The 22,741-nt window shown below is 55.4% G+C and overlaps 1 protein-coding gene across 1 annotated transcript in view; it reads right to left on the bottom strand.

Annotated features, from left to right (window-relative positions):
* Positions 1–22,741, bottom strand: part of DTNB (dystrobrevin beta) — a 129,683-nt gene that overhangs the window by 73,020 nt on the left and 33,922 nt on the right. Inside the window, exons 10-11 of the mRNA XM_077782498.1 lie at positions 5,382–5,459; positions 4,726–4,731 (exon numbers count right to left, since the gene is read on the bottom strand). Coding sequence (XP_077638624.1) covers positions 4,726–4,731; positions 5,382–5,459 — 84 coding nt within the window. The remainder of the gene's footprint in view (positions 1–4,725; positions 4,732–5,381; positions 5,460–22,741) is intronic.

Genomic DNA, 22,741 nt, shown 5'->3' with positions numbered 1-22,741 from the left:
ACTGGGGAGGTGGGGGAGTCCCCATCCCTGGGTGTGTTTAACAAAGCCTGGATGTGACACTGGGTGCCAGGGTGGAGTTGTTGGGGCCGGGTTGGACTCGATGGTCGTGGAGGTCCCTTCCAACCTGGTGACTGTGTGTGGGATTGTGTGTGTGATTGTGTGTGTGATTCTGATTGTGTGTGATTGTGTGTGTGTGTGTGATTGTGTATGTGATTGATTATATGATTGATTATGTGATTGTGTGATTGTGTGCCATTGATTCTGACTGATTCCCTGATTCTGTGACTGATTGCCCATTTCTGTGATTGATTCCCCATTTCTGTGATTGATTCCCTGATTCCGTGATTGATTCCCCATTTCTGTGATTGATTCCCCAATTCTGTGACTGATTCCCTAATTCTATGATTGATTCCCCATTTCTGTGACTGATTCCCTAATTCTATGATTGATTCCCCATTTCTGTGATTGATTCCCTGATTCCGTGATTGATTCCCCATTTCTGTGATTGATTCCCCAATTCTGTGACTGATTCCCTAATTCTATGATTGATTCCCCATTTCTATGATTGATTCCCCAATTCTGTGACTGATTCCCCATTTCTGTGATTGATTCCCCATTTCTGTGACTGATTCCCTAATTCTATGATTGATTCCCCATTTCTGTGATTGATTCCCTGATTCTGTGACTGATTGCCCATTTCTGTGATTGATTCCCCATTTCTGTGATTGATTCCCTGATTCCGTGATTGATTCCCCATTTCTGTGATTGATTCCCCAATTCTGTGATTGATTCCCCAATTCTGTGATTGATTCCCCAATTCTGTGACTGATTCCCCATTTCTGTGATTGATTCCCCATTTCTATGATTGATTCCCCAATTCTGTGATTGATTCCCCAATTCTGTGACTGATTCTCTCATTGATTCTGTGCCATCTGCCAGGTGGGGCTGGCTCTCCAGCACTGCCCGTGCCAGGCACCCAGCACCTGCTGCCTGCTCCGTTTGCTGTGAGGGCTCCCAAAAATAAAGCTGCTGCAGTTTGGGGCACTCCTCTGCACAGGATTGACTGCAGGGAACATTGGCCAGAACTAAGGCAGACCCAGGGGGAAATAAGTGATAAATTCTGTGCTATCCTGACGACAGCTTTGTGCAGCAGGGCATGGAGCAGAACCCCAGGGAAATGCAGCAAAATGTTCTTTTTTCAGCCCAGACACAAAGGCACAACCTTCCCTTCTCCCTGGGGACAGGGGGGTCACGCTGGGCAGGTGGCACTGCCACCGTGGCACAATCCCTGTGCCATCCCTGCTGGGCATTCCAGCTCTCCATGCCCTGCAGTCAATCCCTGCCCCAGCACCCAGGAAGATTTTCCAAATGGAGAATTCACTGCTCTGCTGTGAGCAAACAGAATCCCCATTCCCACACACAAACACACTTTCCTCCCAGGTCGTGCCCAGGGACACGCTGGGGGCAGAGCCAGGGCTTGGGAAAAAGAGGGAAAAAAAGGAATTACCCACGTGGAGCCCCCAGGGAAGGAGCACCATGGAAGGAGGGGTTTGAGGGGGGACACTGAACATCCACCAGACTGAGGCACCCCTGGGTGAGCCCTGCAAGGCTGAGGCTGTGGCCTCAGCAGATTCCCAGTTTTTCCTTTCCCAGGGCTCATTAAATCCCTCAGGATTTGATCCCCAGCACTGAGCAGCACCCATGGGAGCATTCAGTTCACTGGGGCTGGACCTGCTCCCAGCCCAGGTCTGAATTCCCATTTCTGCTTCTCCACGCCTGGGGGTGCCCAGCTCCCCCCAGGTCATCCCTCAGCTGCCTCCAAAAACATCAGAGAATTATGGGATGGATTGGCCCTATCCCATGGCAGGGACACCTCCACTGTCCCAGGGTGTCCCAGCATGTCCCAGTGCCCAGCCTGGCCTTGGGCACTGCCAGGGATCCAGGGTGGGCACCCTGTGACAGGGCTGCCCACCCTGCCAGGGAACAATTCCCAATTCCCAATCTCCCAGCCAGCCCTGCCCTCTGGCACTGGGAGCCATTCCCTGGCTCCTGTCCCTCCATCCTTGTCCCCAGTCCCTCTGCAGCTCTCCTGGAGCCCCTCCAGGCCCTGCCAGGGGCTCTGAGCTCTGCCTGGATCCTTCTCCTCTCCAGGTGAGCCCCCCCAGCTCTGCCTGGATCCTTCTCCTCTCCAGGTGAGCCCCCCCAGCTCTCCCTGGATCCTTCTCCTCTCCAGGTGAGCCCCCCCAGCTCTCCCTGGATCCTTCTCCTCTCCAGGGACCCCCTCCATGCCCAGCAGTGTCTGGTGCAGTTGGCAGCCTGCAGGAGCAGTTCTCTTTCCCAATAAATTCCATTTTCTCCTCCTCCCAAAACTGCCCCCACACCAAAGGATCCCTCTTTGCTCCATATTTGGGGTAAATAAAGCAAATCCCGGGGCCGGCTCCTGCGGGGAGCTGGAGCCCTACAGCACCAAGGAGGAACCTCTGATGGAGAAACAAAGATGTGAGGGAGAAACAAAGATCCAACGGAGAAATAAATAACTGATGGATAAACAAGGATCTGATGGAGAAACAAAGATCTGAATGAGAAACAAAATCTGATGGACAAACAAAGATCTGATGGAGACACAAAATCTGATGGAAAAACAAAGATCTGATGGAGACACAAAGATCCAACGGAGAAATAAATAACTGATGGATAAACAAGGATCTGATGGAGAAACAAAGATGTGAGGGAGAAACAAGGATCTGATGGAGACACAAACATCTAATAGAGAAATAAAGATCTGATGGGGGAACAAGAATCTGATGGAGGAACAAACCCCTGATGGAGGAACAAAGATCTGATGGAGGAACAAAGATCCAATGGAGAGATAAATAACTGATGGATAAACAAGGATGTGATGGAGAAACAAGGATCTGATGGAGGATCAAACCCCTGATGGAGGAACAAAGATCCAATGGAGAAATAAATAACTGATGGAGAAAAAAAGATCTGATGGAGGAACAAAGATCTGATTGAGAAACAAACATCTGATGGAGGAACAAACCCCTGATGGAGAAACAAAGATCTGATGGAGGAACAAAGAGCTGATGGAAAAACAAAGATCTGATGGAGACACAAAGAGCTGATGGACAAACAAGGATCTGATGGAGGAACAAGGATCTGATGGAGACACAAAGATTTGATGGAGACACAAAGATTTGATGGAGGAACAAAGATCTGATGGAGACACAAAGATCTGATGGAGACACAAAGATTTGATGGAGGAACAAAGATCTGATGGAGACACAAAGATTTGATGGAGACACAAAGATCTGATGGAGGAACAAGGATCTGATGGAGAAATAAAGATCCCATGGAGAGATAAATAACTGATGGAGAAACAAAGATCTGATGGAAAAACAAACATCTGATGGAGGAACAAACCCCTGATGGAGAAACAAAGATCTGATGGAGAAACAAGCCTCTGATGGAGGAAGAAGCCTCTGATGGAGGAACAAAGCACCCAAAATGCTCCTCAGAGCCGGAGGGGCTGGGCAGGACACGGCCTCTGGCTCCCCACCGTAAACCCAAGAGGTTCCCAGGTTTTCCCGGAGGTGCGGGAGGCTCCTGGGAAGGAATCTCGGCTGTGCTCTGCTGTGCCTCGCAGGGGACAGGGGACGGGCCGAGCCCAACCCTGCCGTGCGAAGGTGTCCAAGATTAAAAAAAAAAAAAAAAAAAAGGTTTTCCAATTCCCATCTGAGTAGGAGTTGCCTTGGGGCAGTTTTCCTTATCTGCTGTTAATGGCCCCATCAATGCCTGAGAGATAACACCGTCCAGGAGGAGGAGGTGATTAAGGACACACCTTGTGACTCATAATGACCCATTGTGAGATGCTCTGCCCAAGGGGAGGAGCTAGGCATTCCCACCTGGATAAAACTGGAGATTTCCACACAGAGGGGAGCCTTTCCACAGGTTCTCCGAGAAGACACAGCAACTACATCTACCATCCCAAGAGGACTGCAGCTACTCCAATTCGGACTGCTACCAGCACGCTGGCCAGGTTGTATTCTGACTTCCCTTTGTATTATTGCATGTATTTTTGTCCTTTTCCCCTTTTCCCAATAAATTGTATTTCTGACTTGGAGTCTCTCACTGGTTTTACTTTCAAACCAGAACAGAAGGTGACGGGCGGGCAGGGCTGCAGCTCCTCCCGTTTCCATGCAGCGTTTCTTCCAGCACAGGGAACAATTGTCACTGTGGGAGCACATCTGGCTTTCCAGCAGAAGCCGGGCTGGGGGGGAAGCGGCCGCTTTGAGCAGCTCCAGGCACAGAAATGCAGCTCCCAACCCCCTCCAGCTGCAATTCCAGCTGCAACTGCAGCTGCCAGGACGTGGCAGGGCCTCCAGCAGGGGAGATGAAGCCCTTCATTCCAGCCCCGGCCTGGGGGGCTCAGCTGGGCCAGGGGAAGCTGCAGTCAATCCCGGGAGAGCGCTGCCAGCAGCGGAGCAGGGATAAAAGGGATTTTCCAGGGGAACAGGCCCTGTCCCTCCCTCCCCTCTCCACCTGCATCCTCCAGGAGCCAGGGGACAGAGCCCCCAGCCAGCTGCGGGATGGCCCCAGGCTGCTCCAAACTGGGGAATTCCAGCCCGAAAAGGGTGGGAAGGTGCCGGGAGACTCACGGAGCCTCCTGCAAGCCGGGGCAGGACCTGGGATTCACTCCGGGCTGCCCAGGGCTGCTCCCACCGGAGCCTCCTCCCGAGGGAGTCCTGAGCCTGGAAATGTCCCAGACAGAGCCCCGGGGCACCCCAGCACTCAGAATCCCCAAATCCCCAAATCCCAGAGCCCCTGAAATTGGGAAACCCCTCCCAGCTGTGCCCAGTCCCCACCTTGTCCCAGCCCAGAGCTCTGAGTGCCACGTCCAGGAATTCCCGGGACACCTCCAGGGATGGGCACCCCTGCAGCCCCTGCCCGGGATAGTTATTCACCCCTTCCTGCAGGAATAGTTATTTACTCACTAATTCCCTCAGGAATAGTTATTTACTCGCCTATTCCTGCAGGAATAGTTATTTACTCACCCCTTCCCTGCAGGAATTGTTATTTACTCACCCCTTCCCTGCAGGAATTGTTATTTACCCCTTCCCTGCAGGTCTGGGAGGGTCAGGGGAGCTGGAACTCCTGGAATTCCCCCCCCCGCCCCCCCCTTTCTCAGGAATTCCCTCTTTTCCCAGGAATTCCCTCTTTTCCCAGGAATTCCCCTTTGCCAGGAATCCCCCATTTCCCAGGAATTCCCCCCTTTCCCAGGAATTCCCCCCTTTCCCAGGAACTCCCCCCTTTCCCAGGAACTCCCCTTTCCCAGGAATTCCCCTTTCCCAGGAACAGCCCAGCAGGGGCTCCGGTACCTCTTGGTTGGCGTGGGAGCTCCGGAGGACGCGTGGGTCACCATGGCCTCGTTCATGTTACTCACGGGTCTGGGGGGGCTGCAGGGGACACGGAGAGGTGAGGGAGCAGAATTCCCACAGGGAACAGCCCAGCAGTGCCAGGGATCTGCCAGAGCAGAATTCCCACAGGGAAGAGCCCAGCACACACAGGGATCTGCCAGAGCAGAATTCCCACAGGGAACAGCCCAGCAGTGCCAGGGATCTGCCAGAGCAGAATTCCCACAGGGAACAGCCCAGCAGTGCCAGGGATCTGCCAGAGCAGAATTCCCACAGGGAACAGCCCAGCAGTGCCAGGGATCTGCCAGAGCAGAATTCCCACAGGGAACAGCCCAGCAGTGCCAGGGATCTGCCAGAGCAGAATTATCCACAGGGAAGAGCCCAGCAGTGCCAGGGATCTGCCAGAGCAGAATTCCCACAGGGAACAGCCCAGCAGTGCCAGGGATCTGCCAGAGCAGAATTCCCACAGGGAACAGCCCAGCACACACAGGGATCTGCCAGAGCAGAATTCCCACAGGGAACAGCCCAGCACACACAGGGATCTGCCAGAGCAGAATTATCCACAGGGAAGAGCCCAGCAGTGCCAGGGATCTGCCAGAGCAGAATTCCCACAGGGAAGAGCCCAGCAGTGCCAGGGATCTGCCAGAGCAGAATTCCCACAGGGAACAGCCCAGCAGTGCCAGGGATCTGCCAGAGCAGAATTCCCACAGGGAACAGCCCAGCACACACAGGGATCTGCCAGAGCAGAATTCCCACAGGGAACAGCCCAGCAGTGCCAGGGATCTGCCAGAGCAGAATTCCCACAGGGAACAGCCCAGCACACACAGGGATCTGCCAGAGCAGAATTATCCACAGGGAAGGAGCCTGGCACTGGGGCACTGCCCATCCCTGTGTCCCGTGGCAGTGCCAGGCAGGAGCAGCAGCAGGAATTTCCTCTCAGGACACCCAAGGAGGGTTCCCAGCCTTTTGTCCGGAATTCCTGGCGGTGCCCCGGGATCCTGCCGCTCCTCTGGACCCCAGGGGTGCCCTGCAGAGCCCCCTTGGGTGGTTCCCCTTTTCCCAAGCCCAGGGGTGCAGGGAATCACCAGCCTGACCCCAGCCCGGGGTGCTGGGCAGCTGGGAGCACCGAGGACGGGATCCCTGCAGGAATTCCTGCCTCCTCCTCCAGGATCCGAGGGAAGAATCCCTTCCCATCCCCGCTCCGGGCAGAGCCGCCCTGCAGTGCTGGCACTGCGCCTTCAGCGCTCCCCCAGACACATTTGGGAATTGGGGTGGGTTTGGCTGGGACGCTTCACTGGGAGGAGCTCCCTGGAGCAGGACCAGGGGATGAGCCCCTCACCGTGCCAGAGCCCATGGAATTCCATCCCTTGGGAATGCCAGAGCCCATGGAATTCCATCTCTTGGGAATGGGGATGAGCCCCTCACTGTGCCAGAGCCCATGGAATTCCACCCTGAGCCCATGGAATTCCATCCCTTGGGAATGGGGATGAGCCCCTCACTGTGCCAGAGCCCATGGAATTCCACCCTGAGCCCATGGAATTCCATCCCTTGGGAATGCCAGAGCCCATGGAATTCCATCCCTTGGGAATGGGGATGAGCCCCTCACCGTGCCAGAGCCCATGGAATTGCATCCCTTGGGAATGCCAGAGCCCATGGCATTCCATCCCTGAGCCCATGGAATTCCATCCCTGAGCCCATGGAATTCCATCCCTGAGCCCATGGAATTCCACCCTGAGCCCATGGAATTCCATCCCTGGGAAGCAGCAGCTCTCACAGAGCTCTCTCCCTGCTCCAGCACATGGAATTCCATCCCTGGGAAGCAGCAGGTCTCTCTCTCTCCCTGCCCCAGCACAGGGAATTCCATTCCTGAGCACACAGAATTCCATCCCTGGGAAGCAGCAGCACAGGGAATTCCATCCCTGGGAAGCAGCAGCACAGGGAATTCTCCAGCCTGGCCGAGCTCAGCTGTGCCCCGACGCCCACCTGAGCTCTGCCACCAGCACCTGCAGCTCCTGCAGCCAAATCCGCATTTCCAGCCCCGCTCCTGTGCCACCAGCGGGGGTTTTCCTTCGGGAGAGAGCCACGAGCCCCACAAGCACCTCCTCAGAATTCCAGCGGCTCCTCGGGATGCAATTCCCGTCTGCCAGCTGCTTTGGGTGCCAGTCCTGGGCAGTGCCAGGGCTCCTGCGGGCCTGGGTGTGCCCAGCCCTGCAGCTCCGTCCTCGCCCATGGGAGAAGGGGAGAGGGAAGGGCCAGGAATGGGAAAGAGAGGCCGGGATGAAACCAGGGCAGGCTGGGAATGGTCAGCAGGGAATGGTCAGCAGGGAATGGTCAGTGAGGGAATGGTCAGTGAGGGAATGGTCAGTGAGGGAATGGTCAGCAGGGAATGGTCAGTGAGGGAATGGTCAGTGAGGGAATGGTCAGCAGGGAATGGTCAGTGAGGGGAATGGTCAGTGAGGGAATGGTCAGTGAGGGAATGGTCAGCAGGGAATGGTCAGTGAGGGGAATGGTCAGTGAGGGAATGGTCAGTGAGGGAATGGTCAGTGAGGGAATGGTCAGCAGGGAATGGTCAGCAGGGAATGGTCAGTGAGGGAATGGTCAGTGAGGGAATGGTCAGCAGGGAATGGTCAGCAGGGAATGGTCAGTGAGGGAATGGTCAGTGAGGGAATGGTCAGCAGGGAATGGTCAGTGAGGGAATGGTCAGCAGGGAATGGTCAGCAGGGAATGGTCAGCAGGGAATGGTCAGTGAGGGAATGGTCAGTGAGGGAATGGTCAGCAGGGAATGGTCAGCAGGGAATGGTCAGTGAGGGAATGGTCAGTGAGGGAATGGTCAGTGAGGGAATGGTCAGTGAGGGGAATGGTCAGCAGGGAATGGTCAGTGAGGGAATGGTCAGTGAGGGGAATGGTCAGTGAGGGAATGGTCAGTGAGGGAATGGTCAGTGAGGGGAATGGTCAGTGAGGGAATGGTCAGTGAGGGAATGGTCAGCAGGGAATGGTCAGTGAGGGAATGGTCAGCAGGGAATGGTCAGCAGGGAATGGTCAGTGAGGGGAATGGTCAGTGAGGGACTGGTCAGTGAGGGAATGGTCAGTGAGGGAATGGTCAGTGAGGGAATGGTCAGCAGGGAATGGTCAGCAGGGAATGGTCAGTGAGGGAATGGTCAGTGAGGGGAATGGTCAGTGAGGGAATGGTCAGTGAGGGAATGGTCAGCAGGGAATGGTCAGTAGGGAATGGTCAGTGAGGGAATGGTCAGTGAGGGAATGGTCAGTGAGGGAATGGTCAGTGAGGGAATGGTCAGCAGGGAATGGTCAGTGAGGGAATGGTCAGTGAGGGAATGGTCAGCAGGGAATGGTCAGTGAGGAAATGGTCAGTGAGGGAATGGTCAGTGAGGGAATGGTCAGCAGGGAATGGTCAGCAGGGAATGGTCAGCAGGGAATTCCCCAGGCCGTGCAAAGCAATTAATCCTGCAAAAGGAACGAGCCTGAGGAGGGAAAGGTGCTGGTGGTGTCCCCGTGTGGAAAATGTACATTTTATCATTGGCTTTTTGCAAATATTACCATGAACACTACATTGCAATGTTAGAAAGTTGTGCTCTATTAATTCTCTTAGGTACTGTGTGAAATATATTCCTAGGTTGTAACACAACGTTAAAATAGAAACTCTGCTACGTAAAATACTTTCTAATTAGCTCAAGAAAGAGATGAGAATGCAGAAACGCTTTGCACAGAGATAACAGCGACAGGGCACATAAAGATTTACAGCGTCCTTATCAGAACAAACATTCCCCCACCTTCTCTGTCTTTATGGAACCACCAGGATTAAGGGGAAGAAGCTGACAAAAACCAGAAAAAATCTGAATTTGCAAGGAATTTATGGATCATGTATGAGATATATGAATATGCAACAGGCTGTTGCTTTTAAGGTTATTGCTTTGCTCACGAGGTATTTTTTGGCAGCTCAGTGCCCAAAAACATCCGGGTGTCCGTAAGTCTTTGCTTTTTACTGTCTCATAGGATATTTTATAGAGGAGCACAGAGGAAAGAAAGAGAAAACAATTTCCATTTCTGCTCCTTGCTTTGCCATGTGGAATGTAAAGAATTGTTTCCCTGGGGTGATGCTCGGTTGGATTCTGGTGAGGATTGTTTGAGCCTGGTGGCCAATCCAATTTACTTTATCTAGACCCTCGAGAGGAAGGGCACGAGCTGTTAGGTAGACATGGTGTTAAACAAGTACGTTTGTAGTTTTAGCATCTCCTATTATATAATATTAACTTATTACAGTATAGTTATAATAAAGAAATCACTCAGCCTTCTGAACTCAAGTCAGACATCAGCATTTCTTCTCGCTGGCTTCACCTGCGTGTCCAGCCCAGCAGCCCCTGCCAGCAGCTCCTGCTGGAGCTCGCTGCTTCCCGAGAGTTTGTCAGGAAAAATCAGGGATGGGTGAACAGCAGAGCCAGCGCTGCTGCAGGGGGCACACGGCCAGGGAGAGCTGGGGCTGCAGCACGAACATCCCTAAAAACAGGAATACAGCTGGGGAGCTCAGGGGGAGCTCATCACCTCACCCAGGGCAGCACAGAGCAGCTTCCAGGAGAATGAGACGGGGATGTGGGAATGTGGGACTGTGGGAATGTGGGAATATAGAAATATGGGGATGTGGGCATAGGGCAGATTCATCCCTGCTCTGTTCCACACTGGGAATCAGCCAAGTCCTGCCCTTTGCTCAGCAGGAATGAGAAACGTGGCTCTGCTTCCCTGGACAATCCCAAAATCCCAGAGTCACTGAAATTGGGGAAATCCCTCCCAGCCCATCCAGTCCAGCTGTGCCCAGAGCTCTGAGTGCCACATCCAGGAATTCCCTGGACACCTCCAGGGATGGGCACTCCAACCCTCCCTGGGCAGTGCCAAGGCCTGAGCTCCCTTTCCAGGCAGAAATTCCTGCTGCTGCCCACCCTGAGCGTGCCCTGGCCCAGCCTGAGCCCATTTCCCCTTGTCCTGTCCCTGTTCCCTGGGAACAGATCCCAAATTCCCCCTGGCTGTCCCCTCCTGGCAGGAGCTGTGAGAGCCACAAGGTCCCCCTGAGCCTCCTTTGCTCCAGGCTGAGCCCCTTCCCAGCTCCTCAGGAACTCTCCATTCCCTTCCCAGCTCCCTCAGGAACTCTCCAGCCCCTTCCCAGCTCCTCAGGAACTCTCCAGCCCCTTCCCAGCTCCTCAGAAACTCTCCATTCCCTTCCCAGCTCCCTCAGGAACTCTCCAGCCCCTTCCCAGCTCCTCAGGAACTCTCCAGCCCCTTCCCAGCTCCCTCAGGAACTCTCCAGCCCCTTCCCAGCTCCCTCAGGAACTCTCCATTCCCTTCCCAGCTCCTCAGGAACTCTCCAGCCCCTTCCCAGCTCCTCAGGAACTCTCCAGCCCCTTCCCAGCTCCCTCAGGAACTCTCCATTCCCTTCCCAGCTCCCCCAGGAACTCTCCATTCCCTTCCCAGCTCCCTCAGGAACTCTCCATTCCCTTCCCAGCTCCTCAGGAACTCTCCAGCCCCTTCCCAGCTCCTCAGGAACTCTCCATTCCCTTCCCAGCTCCCTCAGGAACTCTCCAGCCCCTTCCCAGCTCCCCCAGGAACTCTCCAGCCCCTTCCCAGCTCCTCAGGAACTCTCCATTCCCTTCCCAGCTCCCTCAGGAACTCTCCAGCCCCTTCCCAGCTCCCTCAGGAACTCTCCAGCCCCTTCCCAGCTCCCCCAGCCCCTCCTGGGGCTCCGTTCCCTTCCCTGGACACGCTCCAGCCCCTCCGGGTCTCTCCCGGCAGGAGGGGCCCAGAGCTGCCCCAGCCCTGGAGGTGCCCCAGGCACTGCCCTGGCCCTGCTGCCCCCCAGAGCTGGCACAGCCCAGGGGCCTCCCGCCCACCTGGGCACACCTGGGCACACCTGGGCACACCTGGGCACACCTGGGCACACCTGGGCTGGTGCCCGCTTCAGCTCTGAGCTCCCCAGGTGCCTCCTGCCTTTCCCCGTGCTCCTGGTGCCGCTCAGGAGCCGGGAGCCCAAAGCCATCCCGACAAAGGAGGCAGAGAAAATCACAAACAGCTTCTAATCCACCACCAATGTAGGTTAAAACGTCTAATCCAAAAATAGCAGCCGAAATTTTTTGCCGAAGGGAAACATTTCAAACGTGTTGGGATCTGACCGTGCCTCTCTACCTGCCTGTGCCGTGGGCCCGGGCAGGAGGCTCAGGGATTGATCTCTGTCCTCTGGAAAACTGCAAACCGAGGGGGTTTTAGCAGCAGGAAGGACGAATTTCAGTGTTATTTTCACAGGGTTTGTAGGAATTTTGAAGAGAGTTGAAGGCGATTCTGTTCCGGTGGTCAGAAATAAAGTTATAAACAATCACAAACCCCAGAATATAAACAGATAATTGGGATTTTACGGAGGAGAACTGAGGAAAATCAATCCCTGAGGACTGCTGCGACACCCGGTGATGATCGATACAATTTATTGCACAGATTGTCGAGTTTCTGAGCAGTTTTATCTCCAAACCTCTGCTGTTTTCAGCTCACAGCCAGTTCCTGGGAGTGCCACGTCCCCAGCAGGGCGGGGAGCAGCTGCAGCAGCAGAGGTGGCGGTGCCTTCGTCCCCTGTGCGAGCTGACCCCAGATCTGCGGGGAACGGGGATGGAGAAACCGGCCCCGGGAACAACGGGGATGGAGAAACCGGCCCCGGGAACGGGGATGGAGAAACCGGCCCCGGGAACGGGGATGGAGGCACCGGCCCCGGCGGAGCACGGCCGGGATGGGCGGTCGCTGCCCCGGCTCTGCCCCGCTCGGAGCTGGGCAAGGACAGGGAGAAGGGAACTGGGGTGTTCCCTCGGACAGACCCCGAGAACCCCCGAGAACAGCCCGAGCTCACCCCAAACACACCCTGAGCTCACCCCAAACACACCCTGAGCATACCCTGAACACACCCCAAACACACCCTGAGCACACCCCAAACACACCCTGAGCACACCCCAAACACACCCTGAGCTCACCCCAAACACACCCCGAACACACCCCAAACACACCCTGAACACACCCCAAACACACCCTGAGCACACCCCAAACACAACCTGAGAACACCCCAAACACACCCTGAGCTCACCCCAAACACCCCAAAAACACCCTGAGAACACCCCGAGCTCGCCCCAAAAACACTGAAAACAACCCGAGCTCACCCCAAACACACCCTGAGCACATCTTGAACACACCCCAAAACCCCTCCGTGCACACCCCGAGCTCACCCCAAAAACACCGAGAACACCCGGAGGTCACCTCAAGCACACCCCAAACACACCCTAAGCACATCCCAAAACCCCCACACAGCCCAGCTCACCCCAAAACCCCCGCACAGCCCAATTCACCACTCCTGTCCGGGTTCTTCACCCCCCGAGCAGCGCTCCCGGCTCCTCCATCCCTGTCCCGGCTCCTCCATCCCTGTCCCGGCTCTCCTCCATCCCTGTCCGGCTCTCCTCCATCCCTGTCCCGGCTCCTCCATCCCTGTCCCGGCTCTCCTCCATCCCTGTCCCGGCTCCTCCATCCCTGCCCGGCTCTCCTCCATCCCTGTCCCGGCTCTCCTCCATCCCTGTCCCGGCTCCTCCATCCCTGTCCCGGCTCTCCTCCATCCCTGTCCCGGCTCTCCTCCATCCCTGTCCCGGCTCCTCCATCCCTGTCCCGGCTCTCCTCCATCCCTGTCCCGGCTCCTCCATCCCTGTCCCGGCTCCTCCATCCCTCTCCCGGCTCCTCCATCCCTGTCCCGGCTCCTCCATCCCTGTCCGGCTCCTCCATCCCTGTCCCGGCTCTCCTCCATCCCTGTCCCGGCTCCTCCATCCCTGTCCCGGCTCTCCTCCATCCCTGTCCCGGCTCCTCCATCCCTGTCCCGGCTCTCCTCCATCCCTGTCCCGGCTCTCCTCCATCCCTGTCCCGGCTCTCCTCCATCCCTGTCCCGGCTCCTCCATCCCTGTCCCGGCTCCTCCATCCCTGTCCCGGCTCTCCTCCATCCCTGTCCCGGCTCCTCCATCCCTGTCCCGGCTCTCCTTCATCCCTGTTCCTGCTCCTCCATCCCTGTCCCGGCCCTCCTCCATCCCTGTCCCGGCCCTCCTTCATCCCTGTTCCTGCTCCTCCATCCCTGTCCCGGCTCCTCCATCCCTCTCCCGGCTCTCCTCCATCCCTGTCCCGGCTCTCCTCCATCCCTCTCCCGGCTCTCCTGCATCCCCCCCGAGCTGTTCCTCAACTCCTGTCCGAGCGATCCTCCTGCATCCCTCGGGGCCGACCCTACAGAGCCCCGGGAGCCGATCCTACAGAGCTCCGGGAGCCGATCCTACAGAGCCCCGGGAGCCGATCCTACAGAGCCCCGGGAGCCGATCCTACAAAGCTCTGGGAGCCGATCCTACAGAGCTCTGGGAGCCGATCCTACAGAGCCCTGGGAACCGATCCTACAGAGCCCCGGGAACCGATCCTACAGAGCTCTGGGAGCCGATCCTACAGAGCCCTGGGAACCGATCCTACAGAGCCCCGGGAGCCGATCCTACAGAACTCTGGGAACCGATCCTACAGAGCTCTGGGAGCCGATCCTACAGAGCCCTGGGAACCGATCCTACAGAGCCCCGGGAGCCGATCCTACAGAGCTCTGGGAGCCGATCCTACAGAGCTCTGGGAACCGATCCTACAGAGCTCTGGGAACCGATCCTACAGAACTCTGGGAGCCGATCCTACAGAGCTCTGGGAGCCGATCCTAACAAAGCTCTGGGAGCCGATCCTACAGAGCTCTGGGAGCCGATCCTACAGAGCTCTGGGAACCGATCCTACAGAGCTCTGGGAGCCGATCCTACAGAGCCCTGGGAGCCGATCCTACAGAGCTCTGGGAGCCGATCCTACAGAGCCCCGGGAGCCGATCCTACAAAGTCCCGGGATCCGATCCTACAAGTCCTAGAAGCCGACCTTACAAAGCCCTAGAAGCCGGCCCCGCAGAGCCCCGAGCGGCCCCGCAGAGCCCCGAGCGGCCCCGGCCATCCCGGAGCGGCCCCGGCCATCCCGGAGCGGCCCCGGCCATCCCGGAGCGGCCCCGGCCATCCCGGAGCGCTCCCGCGGCTCCCGCGCCGCTCCGGGGCCGCTCCAGCTCCGGTCCCCGCTCGGGGCCGGTCCCGCGGCCCTGCCCTGCCCCGTCCCCGGAGGGAGCCGGGCCGGGCCGGGCCGGGCCGGGCCACCCACCTGCGCGGCGGCCGCCCGGTGCCCGCCGCTCCCGGCGCGGCTCCATCCCGCGGGTGCGCGCACCCGCCGTCTCCGCGGCAACGGGGCCGCCGCGGGAGCGCGCACCGCCCGGGCACCGCCGGCGCATCCCCAAAATGCGGCCCGGCTGCTCCGGGGCGAGCCGGCCCGCCGCCGCCGCCGCCAAATAGCTCTTGATGCTGCTATTGATTATTTTTTCCATGATTTTTTCCCTAGCTTTCATTTTCCTGCTTTTCAAGCTTTCGTTTCTTACAAACGGTTTTTAGGTCCACCCCATGCTGCTCTGTTGGAGGGAGGAGGAAACAGCGCACAGCCTCCTACAAGGAGTTCTTTAACAAGCAAACAAACAAAAAGAGGATCACAGAAGGAAAGAGCAGCTTGGAAACGAACGCCCCAAGCTCACCGAGCGCAGGCTGACTGACCAGCTGCTTATATTTCACTCCATCCCTCCCCCTGAACAAGTTAATATAAAATAAATTACTATAAAAGCACAAAAGCTACTCTTCCACACGAAATATTTATCAAGAGAAACGCACCCACACGGAGGGGAGCTGGAAAAGCTGGGATTTAGGGATTTTGGGGAGGAATATTGTGGTTCTGAACCCATCCGCGGGCAGGGGCTCCTTGCACTGCCCCAGGGCAATGGGGCAGGCCAGAATTCCTCTGGGAATTCTCAGCCCCCAGGCTCAGGAGGAAGCATTCCTCCCAGTAAATTAACAAATTTACTATTACCATTAACAAACGATTCATCAAGTGCCTCTAACGGAGGTTATTGCACCGTGCAATGTGGCCTCACACAAACCAACCAAGCAAAACCCTAAATAAATAAATGCCACCCAGCTCCCCCAGCTCGGAGAAGTTCTAAAAAGCTCTGGGTTCGTCTCAAGCCCAGTTTGAAATCCAGAACCAGCCAGTGCCAGGCAGGGCTCGCCTGGAGGGGACCTTGAAGACCCATCCAGCTCCAGCCCCTTCCGTGGGCAGTTCCCAGGGGTTTGTGCCACTAAAGAGGAGAAGTTACGGCTTCCCCTGTTGTTTATTCCACCTCTGGCTCCAGCAGGAGATTCCTGACTGGAATTAGGCTGGCTCCAGCCTAAGGACAAGGGCAGGGATCATCCTGGGAGGTGCAGAGGGTTCTGCAGGGCGCAGACACGGCCACGGGAGGGTGATGGTGATGGTGGCCACTAAACCAGCGCTGGCCACCCCTGGCACCGGGACAGGGCCAGGGCAGGATCGGTGCTGAGGAGAGTTCAGGAGAAATCCTAAATAAACCCCTCCGAATTAAAGCCCAGAGCTGGGGGTCCCTGCTCCTTCTGCTGGGTGATACCCCGATATCCCAATATCCCAATATCTCAATATCCCAATATCCCAATATCTCAATATCCCAATATCCCAATATCACAGTATCCAATATCCCAATATCCCAATATCTCAATATCACAGTATCCAATATCTCAATATTCCATATCCCAATATCACAGTATCCAATGTGTCAATATCCCAATATCACACCATCCAATATCCCAATATCACAGTATCCAATATCTCAATATCCAATATCTCAATATCACAGTATCCAACATCCCAATATCACAGTATCCAATATACCAATATCCCAATATATCAATATCACAGCATCCAATATCTCAATATCACAGTATCCAATATCTCAATATCCCAATATCTCAATATCATAGTATCCAATACCCCAATATCTCAATATCACAGTATCCAATATCTCAATATCCAATATATCAATAATGGCATCCAACAACCAATATCTCAGTATCATGGTATCCAATATCTAATATCCTAATATCACAGTATCCAACATCCCAATATCACAGTATCCAATATCCCAATATCTCAATATCACAGCATCCAATATCTCAATATCCCATATCCCAATATCACAGTATCCAATATACCAATATCCCAACATCCCAATATCCCAATATCTCAATATCCCATATCCAATATCCCAGTATCCCAATACCAAGTATCCCAATATCCCAATATCTCAATAACCTAATATCCAGTATCTCAATATGTCAATATCCTGTATTTCAATATTCCAATACCCCAATATCCCAATATCACAGTATCCAATATCCCAAGATCCCATCTCCCAAGCCCCAATACCCATCTCCCAGCAGCCCTCCCTCCCCGCTGTGCCCGTGCCCAGTGCCTGCCAGGGGAGCCAGCAGAGGAGCTCAGCCAGGCTCTGCCCTGGCAGGGACAGCAGCTCCTGCTCCAGATCCTGGCCCAGATCCTGGCCCAGATCCCAGATCCTGTCCTAGATCCTGGCCCAGATCCCGCTCCAGATCCTGGCCCAGATCCCAGATCCTGTCCTAGATCCTGGCCCAGATTCCAGATCCTGTCCTAGATCCTGGCCCAGATCCCGCTCCAGATCCTGGCCCAGATCCCAGATCCTGTCCTAGATCCTGGCCCAGATTCCAGATCCTGTCCCAGATCCTGGCCCAGATCCCAGCTCCTGTCCTAGATCCTGGCCCAGATCCCACTCCAGATCCTGGCCCAGATCCCAAATCCTGCTCCATATCCCAGATCCTGGCCCAGATCCCAAATCCTGCTCCAGATCCCAGATCCTGGCCCAGATCCCAAATCCTGCTCCAGATCCCAGATCCTGGCCCGGATCCCAGCTCCTGTCCTAGATCCTGGCCCAGATCCCAGATCCTGCTCCAGATCCTGGCCCAGATCCCAGCTCCTCTCCTAGATCCTGGCCCAAATCCCAGATTCTGGCCCAGATTCCAGATCCTGGCCCAGATTCTATGTCCTGGCCCAGATTCCAGATCCTGGCCCAGATCCTGGCCCAGATTCTATGTCCTGGCCCAGATCCCAGATCTTGCTCCAGATCCTGGCCCAGATTCCAGATCCTGCTCCAGATTCCAGCTCCTGTCCTAGATCCTGGCCCAGATTCCAGATCCTGGCCCAGATTCTATGTCCTGGCCCAAATCCCAGATCTTGCTCCAGATCCTGGCCCAGATCCCAAATCTTGCTCCAGATCCTGGCCCAGATCCCAGATTGTGTTTGAGATCCCAGATCCTGGCCCAGATTCCAGATCCTGCTCCAGATCGTGTCCCAGATCTGCTCCTGCTCCCAGATCTGTTCCTGCTACAGATCCTGCTCCAGATGCCCGATCCTGTCCCAGATCTGCTCCTGCTGCAGATTCTGGTCCAGATGCCGCTCCAGATCCCAGCTCCTGTCCCAGATCTGCTCCAGAACCTTCTACAAATCCCAGTTCCTGTCCCAGATCTTCTCCTGCTCCTGCTGCAGATCCCAGCTCCTGTCCCAGATCTGCTCCAGAACCTTCTACAAATCCCAGCTCCTGTCCCAGATCTGCTCCTGTCCCAGATCTGCTCCTGCCCCGTCCCCCCTTCTGCTCCCGTCCCAGCTCCAGCTCCTGTCCCAGCTCTGCAGAGGAACAGCAGGAAAACTCCTGGGAAAGCCAAACTCACAGGTTACTCCTGCCACAGCAGGGACACCTCCCACTGCCCAGGGTGCCCCAGTGCCCAGCCTGGCCCTGGGCACTGCCAGGGATCCAGGGTGGGCACCCTGCCAGGAACGGTTCCTAATTCCCAATCTCCCATCCAGCCCTGCCGTGGGGTGGCTGTGCCGCCTCTGCTACACTTTAAAACCAAAGATTTCATGTCAGGAGTTTGTGTTAGGTGGGCCCAAAGTCAAGCCCCAAAACCCCACGGAGGTGATGGAGCACTTGAAATGATTCCTCCCAGGACAAGTGATCGTGCCACCACCATCTCTGCTTTACCCAGCCACACAACCAACCGGTGCCATCCTTCTCCAGCCCGCTCTCTGTCACCCCGAAAAAGGGCAGCTCTGAGCTGCACTCGGCGAGCTGACACCCAAACCCAAAAGTGCCTTGCATGGAATTACTCCCCAGCAGGCAGGGAGCTCCCACCCAGACACAGAATCCCTGAGAAGGAAAAGGAAAATCCCCCCAGCCCCAGCTGTGCCCAATCCCCACCTCGTGCCCAGCCCAGGGCGCTGAGTGCCACGTCCAGGCCTGCCCTGGGCACCCCAATCCTCCCCGGGCAGCCCCTGCCAAGGCCTGAGCTCCTTTCCATGGGGAAATTCCTGCTGCTGCCACCCTGCTCCCTCCTTGAGGCCATTTCCCCTTGTCCTGTCCCTGCTCCCCAGAGCAGGGAGGCAGCTGGAGATCAGGGAGTGCAGAATGCACCAAAGCAGCAGGAAATGGCACCATTTCCATTTTTGCTCCTACTGGCTCAGCCTGGCTGCAGGAATGCAGGCCAAGGTGCTTCAGAAACATTCCCTTATTCCTGGAAATGTGAGGGAGGCAAATCCCTGATTCCCTCAGGGCTGTGCAGCGCGGGCTCCAGCAGTGGGTCCGGCACAATCCCTGACTCTGAGGCTCCAGGAACTTTTCTGTCTGCATTTTTCCCATCTCCCAAAGCAGTGAGAAACACTGGGATACCAGAGCTCCCACCACACAGGGAACATCAGCCTGACTGCAGTTCTGAGTGGATTTAAAAACACTCCTGTCCTGGTCTTAAAGGTTCAGGGGTGCAAATTCTAGCACTGCTTGGGTAATATTCTAACAATTCTTTCCTTACATTCCCCATTAAAATCATCACATTTTGTTACCCAGAGCAGCTGTGGTGTCCCTGGCAGTGCCCAGGGCCAGGCTGGACACTGGGGCTGGAGCAGCTGGGACAGTGGAGGTGTCCCTGCCATGGCAGGGGTGGCACTGGTGGCCTTTACCAACCTGAGATTCTCTGATTTTCATATTTCATATTGATTATTCCGAAAGTGGCTCCCTCCAGCTCCTGCTCCCTGCCATCTGCCCGAGTTCCAGGATTATGTCATTTCTCTGTTATTGGTATTTTAGAGCTGTCCAAGCATTCCCCAACCCTGGGGGTTGCACCTGCATTCCCGGGGTCCTTGGCTGGACACTGCCCAATTCCCACACCCATTTCCAGCCCCTGAACCTTCTCACTGACCCCTGGTCCTCCCCAGGATCCCACCACCCAAGGGAGCCTCTGCTGCTGGTCCTCCTGGCTCCTGTCACCATCCTGGGCTACCAAACCCCCCCAAAATCCACGTTCAGCCACCTGCAGACCACGACCTCCAAAACCTGCAGATCATGACGCCCAAAACCTGCAGACCACGACCCCCAAAACCTGCGGACCATGACCCCCAAAACCTGCAGACCACGACCTCCAAAACCTGCACACCACGACCTCCAGAACCTTCAGACCACGACCCCCAAAACCTGCAGATCATGACGCCCAAAACCTGCACACCACAACCTCCAAAACCTGCAGACCACGACCTCCAAAACCTGCACACCACGACTCCCAAATCCTGCAGACCACGACCCCCAAAACCTGCGGACCACGACCCCCAAAACCTGCAGACCACGACCTCCAAAACCTGCAGACCATGACCCCCAAAACCTGCAGACCACGACCTCCAAAACCTGCACACCACGACCTCCAAAATCTGCAGACCACGACCCCCAAAACCTGCACACCACCCCCAAAACCTGCAGACCACGACCCCCAAAACCTGCAGACCATGACCTCCAAAACCTGAACACCACGACTCCCAAAACCTGCTGCTGAGCACTTTTCCCCCTCGTTTGGCTTCATTCCCAACATTTCCTCACTCCCTCCATCCCACCCCTTCTCCTCCTGCTGGCAGTGGGTGCCAATGGCACGGAACTCCGAGGGCAGCCTCAAAAACCCCTTTTTGGCCAAGGAGATAAACCATTTTCATGGAATAACGGAATCCCAAATGGACTGGCTCGGAAGGGACCGCAGAGCTGACCTTGGTGCAAACCCCCTGCCACGGGTTCCTCCCCATCTCCTGCCTCTATTCTGTTCTGGATCTTCCCGTGCTCATCATGAACACGTTCTGAATCTCTCCCACCTCATTAGTGCAAATGAACCCCACAGAAAGTGCCGGGAAAGAGATCTGTAGAAAAATTTAAAAACTCGATAGAAAGTTTATATAGTGTGCATTTGTATGTAAACTTTGAGAGAAAAACGTTAACTTAGAAATATTACAAAAATAGAAATATTATAAATAGTATAATAGTAGAAATATTATGAAAGAGGATAAATATTAAGAGAAAAAAATGAATTAAAACAAAGTTTTAAAAGATGGTTTTATTTAAAAGATTAGATATTTTAAAGAAATTGAATTATAAAAGAATGATAAAATGAATGCTAAAAAGAATAAAAAGAATTATAAAAAGAATGCTAAAAAGAATTATAAAAATATACATTGTATTAGGATTCATAAGGAGTAATTTCAGATAATTAGTTTTAAGACATTTATAATTTAGTGTGGTAAAAGCTGACAGGTTAAAAATGTTTCTAAGCACTGTAATGCTGGCACCAGGCCCCTCTGGCAGCTCAGGCTGGCACCTCCCTGCCCAGCTCCCCGCGTCCCCAGGCAGGGACAGCACCCGGGGCTGGCACCTCTGCAGGGCTCCGGGCACAGCAAAACTTCCCAGAGCTGGGAAATCACCTCGGGAGCAGCAGGGACTGAAAACACCCCGGGGCAAGGCAGCACCCAGCCGGGCCAGCCCCAGACCCCAAAATCCCTGGGGTGGAGAAATGCCCAGCACAGCGAGCCCAGCGAGGCCGGCAGCCCTGGGAGCCAGAGCACACAGCCCAAGCTGTGGAATTCCAAGGGGAATTCAGGCTGGATATCAGGGAAAAGTTCTTCCCAGGAAGGTGATAAAGTTCTGGGATGGCTGCAAAGGAGGTGGGGGAGTCCCCATCCCTGGGTGTGTTTAACAAAGCCTGGGTGTGGCACTGGGTGCCAGGGCTGAGTTGGGGCTGGGATGGACTCGATGGGCTTGGAGGGCTCTTCCAACCTGGTTATTACAGGAATTTTGGGAATTCTCTGATTTTGTGAATTCTGATCCCCACCTTGTCCCAGCCCAGAGCCCTGAGTGCCACATCCAGGAATTCCCTGGACACCTCCAGGGATGGGCACTCCAACCCTCCCTGGGCAGTGCCAAGGCCTGAGCTCCCTTTCCAGGCAGAAATTCCTGCTGCTGCCCACCCTGAGCCTGCCCTGGCCCAGCCTGAGCCCATTTCCCCTTGTCCTGTCCCTGTTCCCTGGGAACAGATCCCAAATCCCCCCTGGCTGTCCCCTCCTGGCAGGAGCTGTGAGAGCCACAAGGTCCCCCTGAGCCTCCTTTGCTCCAGGCTGAGCCCCTTCCCAGCTCCTCAGGAACTCTCCATTCCCTTCCCAGCTCCTCAGGAACTCTCCATTCCCTTCCCAGCTCCTCAGGAACTCTCCAGCCCCTTCCCAGCTCCTCAGGAACTCTCCATTCCCTTCCCAGCTCCTCAGGAACTCTCCATTCCCTTCCCAGCTCCTCAGGAACTCTCCATTCCCTTCCCAGCTCCTCAGGAACTCTCCATTCCCTTCCCAGCTCCTCAGGAACTCTCCATTCCCTTCCCAGCTCCTCAGGAACTCTCCAGCCCCTTCCCAGCTCCCCCAGCCCCTCTGGAAGGTGAATCCCTCTCCACAGCTCATTGCCCCATCACTGCCCCTCTGCCAAACCACAGCCTGGAAACCACTCACAACAAATCCTAACTCATTGTTTACATTCTTTCTACCCACTTTTGTGTTTCCTCCCTCCCTCAAAGAGCACAGCTGGGTTTTTCCCCTTCCAAGCCTTGTTTTCCCTGGAACTTTTGGCCAAGTATTGTTAAACTGCCCCTAGTTATTAATATTTCCATTCTTTATTTACTCAGCTGCAGCAGAGCTCAGCTTTTCTGGAGTCTCTCCCTCTATTTATTTTTAGGTGCTGATGTTGCTCAGGTGCTGATTCCCTCACACAAATGAGATTCAGTCCACCCCTGGTCCCTGGCACCCCAAGAGTGACTCCCTGGGGCCTGCAGCAATTCCTGTTTGGAGCTGAGCTCCAGCAGAAAACCTCCTCTGGAGACAGCCCCCCTCACCTGAAGCCAGGGCAGGGGGTTTAATGTTGGTTTTGTTGCTTCACTGGTGTCACAGGAGCCCAAAGGCCTCACAGGAACCCAGGTGGGACCTTTTTGTCCCCG

Source organism: Lonchura striata, chromosome 3, assembly GCF_046129695.1.
Source record: "Lonchura striata isolate bLonStr1 chromosome 3, bLonStr1.mat, whole genome shotgun sequence".
NCBI classification, from domain to species: domain Eukaryota; kingdom Metazoa; phylum Chordata; class Aves; order Passeriformes; family Estrildidae; genus Lonchura; species Lonchura striata.
This window is presented reverse-complemented; position numbering and strand designations above follow the sequence as displayed.